The following is a 6000-nucleotide window of genomic DNA, read 5'->3' as shown; positions in this document are numbered from 1 at the left end:
TTGAGAGGTTTTTGCTGTAGGGCGCATGCGCTCGCCAGACAGACAGAGACAGACAGAGACAGACAGAGAGATAGAAAGCGAGAAATCACCCCCCGGGGGGATGGCCACGCTGCAATCCCTTCTCCTCCGTTCTCCTCTCGGGATCATGGACACGCATGCACATGCGCCTGGAGTGAGTTTAAGCCACCGGGTCCGGGACTCAAACCGCGGTTGATACGTGGGAGTCCAGCGACATAGCCATTATGCTAACTGCTGGTCCCTCCAATATGCACTTTCAATGAGCTTTCTTCTTCTTTTTTTTGGAGAGGTTTTTGCTATAGGGTGCATGAGCTTGTCAGAGAGACTGAGAGAGAGAGATAGAAAGCGAGAAATCACCCCCCGGGGGGATGGCCACGCCACAATCCCTTCTCCTCCATTCTCCTTTCAGGATCTTGGGCACACATGCGCCTGGCGTGAGTATAAGCCACCGGGTCCAGGACTCGAACTGTGGTCGACTACATGGGAGTTCAGGGACATAGCCATTACGCTAACTGCTGGTCCCTCAAAGAGCTTTGTGAAGTCTCTGTGGACCATTGGCTTAGCAATAATATTTCTCAGAATTTACATTTGTGCTATGACATATGTATAAAGCTACTCATTGCAGCCCTGTCTGTTACTAGTGAAAGATGAGAAACAATGTAAATATCTATCAATATTGTACTGGTTAATAAATTATAATAGACTATATTTTTTTTGGAGAGGCTTTTGCTATAGGGCACGTGTGCTCACCAGAAAAACAGAGAGAGACAGACAGAAAATGATAAATCATGCCCCAGGGGGAATGACCATGCCGCAATCCCTTCTCTTCCATTTTCCTCTCGGAATCTTGGGCACGCACGCACATGCACCCGGCGTGAGTTTAAGCCACCGGGTCCAGAACTTGAACTGCAGTTGACTACATGGGAGTCCAGCGACACAGCCATTATGCCATCTGCTGGTCCCTATAGTAGACTATTATATAGTGGTAAAAAAATATCAAACCGGCAGCCAACAGGTAGTGTGGAGGTAAAGCAGATGGATCTTACATAGCTGACTACATAGTTTGAGTCCCAGACCTGGCACTTAAAAAAAAAACATGCTGGGTGTGTGTGTGTGTGTGTGTGTGTGTGTGTGTGTGTGCCTAAAATCTAGAGAGGAGAATAGAGAAGGGATTGTAGTGTGGCCATTGCCTCCGGGAGGTGATTTCTCTCTCTCACTGTCTCTCTCTGCACGTACCCTATAGTAAACTAAAAATAAATAAATAAATCCTTTGTGTATAACCCATAAAAAAGGGATGAGGGAAGAAGTTTATACTGGAATTGGTTTGTATATGAACCCAAAATTTCCTGAATCATGAAATCATACTATGGGGGTGATTTAAGGGAATAGGACCTAGGCAAATAGGGACAGGGATAGAATCTTTTCGCTGCAAACACATATATACACACACACACACACACACGTATACATACATGTATACGTATATATATGTATATATATCTTTAAAAACATACTTATTTAATATAAGTAATATATAAGTATACATGTGTGTATATATCTTTTAAAAAATATTTAATTTTACTAACTATTATTACTTTTTAATTTGTGATAGGGCATGTGAACCCACCAGAGAGAGAGAAAAAGTGAGAAAGCAGGCCTCCAGGTCTAGGACTTGAACCAACACTTTAACCACATGCCACCTGCTGGCCCCTATACATCTTTTCTCAAAAATTTCTTTTTCCTTTTTTAAATTTGGCAGATGGTGTGTGCATTCACCAGAGGGGGAAGACAGAGAAAGAGGGAGGGAAAGTGAGAAAGTACTCTCCATGAGTTACTGTCACACCACAATCCCTTTTCTTCCTCCCCTCCCTCCTTTAAGGATTTTGGGCACACATGTACACATGTCAGGTATTTTTCAAGTTACTGAGTCTGAGACTCAAACTGTATGGTCAGCCATGTGGGATCCAGCTCACTTAACCACAGGGTAACAGGCTGGCCCAGAATATACCTTTTTTTGAACTATATGACCATATAATCTATTTTTTAAGCTAAATAATTAAAGTAACATTTGAAAATGTAAGGATCAAAAGAGCATAGAATTACTTAGAGTGGTACACCAAGAAATTTAACTTCTTTTCATTAAGAAAACACAGACAATAAGGAATTCATCTGACATTTACTGAATATTCATTACCATAACCTGGTTCTGAGAAAAAAAGTGCTGGATAAGACTACACAGCCACTTCAGGCAACCAAAATTTATGAATGTTCTTCAAATAGTACCTGTAATTTTTCTCATTAGCTTTTCTGTTTGTTCAATTTTGCTATAGGGTGTATGTGCTCACCAGAAAAGGAGTGGGGAGTGAGAAATCACCCTCCAGGGAGTATGGCCATGCTACAATCCCTTCTCCTCCACTCTCCTCTGGGGATTTTGGGCAGGCATCCACAAGCGCCCAGTGAGTTTTTTCAGTCTCTCAGATCCAGGACTCGAATTGTGACATCAGTCATGTGGGATCCAGTGCCCTATCCTCCATGCCACCTGCTGACCCCATAAGCTTTTAAATATAAGTACCCTCCTGATTACATGGATAGTAGTACACAGGGAACTAACTAGCAGGTACAGTTATTTTGTAATAAGGGTCTTAGGCAATTAAATAACCACCCTTTGAGATTATGCAAGACATACTTTATAACTGTGAGATTCAAAAGGAAGGAAAGGAATCAAGCATTTACCTTACCTTCCTTATATGAACTGAACTACTATCTAGGGAGAGCCTCTTTATAAAAGTATTCCAACTAACCAAAGGAAAGAGCGGAAGAATTAAGTAACAGCATGTATAACTCTCAATGAACTACTAGACATAGTTATTAGCCTTTGGTTGAGACTTACGTCACAAAGAATGAGGCAACCAGACTTTATATATTTCCTGTGGACCTTGTGAAAGAAACCAAAACTCAGCAATTAAGGCTTTAGATCCAGCTGCCAATTTGCAAACATAGAGCAATGTGCTGAACTGTACCAAGAGAATGTAATCAGAAAAATCTAGATTGTGAGGAATGCCACAAGGCAAATAGCCCAAGTTTAAGAAGTAAATTATAGGGAAGAGAAAGAGATGGAAGAGACTTATTGATTAAAAGAACTACAGTGTCTAGGGATGCAAATTTGGGTAGTTAAAGACAGAAAGGAGTAATTACTGTAGCTCTAATTAATAGGATTATTACTATAATACTAAGTCAGGATAATGATTACTAATAGTGGGCACGAGGGAAAAGGCCTTGCGACTTAGACACATAGGAGTTTTGGGTTCAATGATCAAGTTCTCTTTTTGATCTAGGTTGTAGTTGTGTTTGTCTTTATCTTCTCAAAATGTTCTCCTTTTTTTTGGGCAGAAGGTATATGTGCTCACCTATGAGAGACAGGGAAAGGGACAGTGAGAAAGCACCCTCCTCTCATGAAGGATGGTCAAGCTGCAATGCTTTCTTTTCTATATGTCCCTACTTTCAGGATCTTGGGCAGGCATACATACACACTCAGTTTGTGTCTAACACCACCAGGTCTGGGACTCGAACTACAAGTTCGCCATGTGGAATCCAGCTAGCTTACCCACCAGGCCACTGCCTGGCACCTCTGTGTTTTTGTTTTTGATTTTTTAAGAATTACTTATTTAGGACCAGCAGATGGCATAACAGTTATATCACTGGACTCCCACAAGGCTGACTGCAGTTCGAGTCCTGGACCCGGCAGTTGAAACGCATAGGGTACATATGCATGCATGCCCCAAATTCCGAGACGAGACTGGAGGAGAAGGGATTGCAATGTGGTCATCCACCCTGGGGGGTGATTTCTCGCTTTCTGTCTCTCTGGTGAGCTAACACATGCTCTATGACAAAAATTTCTAAGAAAAAAATTTTTTAAAGAATTATTTAATTTTTATTTATTTATGTATTTAATTATTCATTCTTTTTTTTAATGTAGGTTGACCAGAGAGAGAGAATGAGAGAGAGGCAAAGTGAGAAAGCAAGCTGCCAGGTCCTGGACTCAAACTACCATCAGCTATATGGGGGTCCAGCACATTAACCAACATGCCACTTGCTGGCCCTCTGTGTTTTAAGATAAAGAATTGAAAAATGTAAAAAGTGGAATTTAGATTTCTAAAATTTTACTATATTATATGGTTTAAAATTCTGAATCATTAAATATACAATCACACCATGTTATGTGAAAATTAATATACTTACTCCGCAATATTCAAGCATGTGAATAATTTCTTCTTCGTATACTGTCTGTGTATAATATTGCTTTTCCAGCTCTCTCCAATTAATTGACTTACTCAAGACACCCTGAAATAATAAACTAAATTAAGATCAAATCACATTATAAAATTTGTTACCCAATACTTTCAATTAACATAGCAGGTTTCAGATTCCCTATGATTAGAAAGTCCAGCTTATGGGGCCAGCAAATGGTTACGTTGCTGGACTCCCACATGGCCGACCACAGTTCAAGTCTGGACCTTGTGGCTTAAAACTCATGCTGGGTGCCTGTGTGTGCCCAAAATCCTGAGAGGAAAATGGAGGAAAAGGGATTGCAACATGGCTATTCCCCCTTGGGGGTGATTTCTTGCTTTCTGTCTCTCTTGTCTCTCTGGTGAGCACACACCCTATAGCAAAAATCTCTTTTAAGAAAAAAAAAAGTACTTGTAAAGTCAGTCCTTGAAGTCTAAGAACTTGACCAGTAAATAGTTCTTTAAGTTGATATAAAACTTCTCCTAAATGATAAAAGTGAGTCATTGTACCTACACTATTTCTAAAGTAAGATAGTGTCTGCTGAACTCCTGCGTTCCTCCTGGATTTTTGGTACAAGTGAGACAAAAGGGTGCCTAAGTCTTTGGCCCCTAATAAAAAAACCCTGGACTGCTAGGCTCATCAGGTGAGCCTCACTGATGGCAGCGCTCTGCACATATTGTCACAACTTACAGCTGGAGGAGTTAAGACCCACTGTGAGACTATGCTGGGAGAAGACAGAAGCTTGTTCCTGGTTTTCTCTGCACTTGGCCTCATGCTGTTTCTTTTGTTGACTTTCTGTTCTATCCCTTTGTTACAGTTACATGGTGAAGTCTTAGATACGAGGATGATTATATGCCAAGACCTGAGATTCCCTCTGGTGCATCACCAAACACCGTAGTAGTTAGGGGGACCCTTAAAACAACTACCTTTAATTATATGTAGCTACCTAAATATTAACAGAAATTAAATTACCGTAGTGAAGACCCCAGATGCTGTGGACCATGACAGACATGGAATTAATGGCATGGGCTTAGGCCAATTGGATACTGCTAAGGAAGCCATCTGTAATATGATAACTCAGTCAGTTTAGAGAGCTTTTGTTTAAGTTTCTAAAATATATTTAATATTAAGAAGTACTTCAAGTAGTAATTGGTGAGATAAGGCATGAACACAAAGGCTATTTATAAACATTAGTGAGAATATGTAGCAACCTTGTTAAACTTCCCAAATCATAAAATCAACACTATACCATTTCCTCTTTATTGCTTTTTAAATTGCCAGAGAGAGAGAGAGAGAGAAAGAGAAATAGAGAAAAGTACCCTACAACTGGACATGGTCACACTGCAATCCCTTCTGCATTTATTCATCCTGTCAGGATTTGGGGTACCTATGTATATGCACTGGGGTGTTTTTCAAAGGCACTGGGGTGAGGATTCAAACTGTAGACGGTTATGTGGGATCCAGCTCCCTTAACTGCTAGGCTCCAGAGCCAGTTCACTATCCCCTTTAGAAAACAATGAAGTAAGGGGCCAGCAAGTGGCATGGTGGTTAAAGGCACTGGACTCCCACATGGTCGACCACGGTTCAAGTCTCGGACCTGGCGGCTTGCTTTCTCACTTCCTCTCTCTCTCTCTGTGTCTCTCTGATCAAAACTGGAAAATAATAATGATAATAATAATAAATAAAGTTAAATAA

The 6000-nt window shown here is 40.7% G+C and overlaps 1 protein-coding gene across 7 annotated transcripts in view; it reads right to left on the bottom strand.

The window, feature by feature from the left end:
• The window catches only part of ABHD18 (abhydrolase domain containing 18), a 46790-nt gene that overhangs the window by 11991 nt on the left and 28799 nt on the right, over nt 1–6000 (bottom strand). For 5 of the 7 annotated variants that reach the window (XM_006153146.3, XM_027773687.1, XM_027773686.1 and 2 more), the window contains 2 exons: nt 5278–5367; nt 4258–4359 (listed from right to left, as the gene is read on the bottom strand). The exons of 1 other annotated variant lie outside the window; for it this stretch is intronic. In XM_006153146.3, coding sequence (XP_006153208.1) covers nt 4258–4359; nt 5278–5367 — 192 coding nt within the window. The remainder of the gene's footprint in view (nt 1–4257; nt 4360–5277; nt 5368–6000) is intronic. One more of the 7 variants, XM_027773684.1, reaches the window with a different exon arrangement.

This window comes from Tupaia chinensis, unplaced genomic scaffold (genome assembly GCF_000334495.1).
Source record: "Tupaia chinensis unplaced genomic scaffold, TupChi_1.0 Scaffold000362_1, whole genome shotgun sequence".
NCBI classification, from domain to species: Eukaryota; Metazoa; Chordata; class Mammalia; order Scandentia; family Tupaiidae; genus Tupaia; species Tupaia belangeri.
The sequence above is the reverse complement of the archived record's forward strand: the minus strand, read 5'-3'. Positions and strand labels throughout refer to the sequence as shown.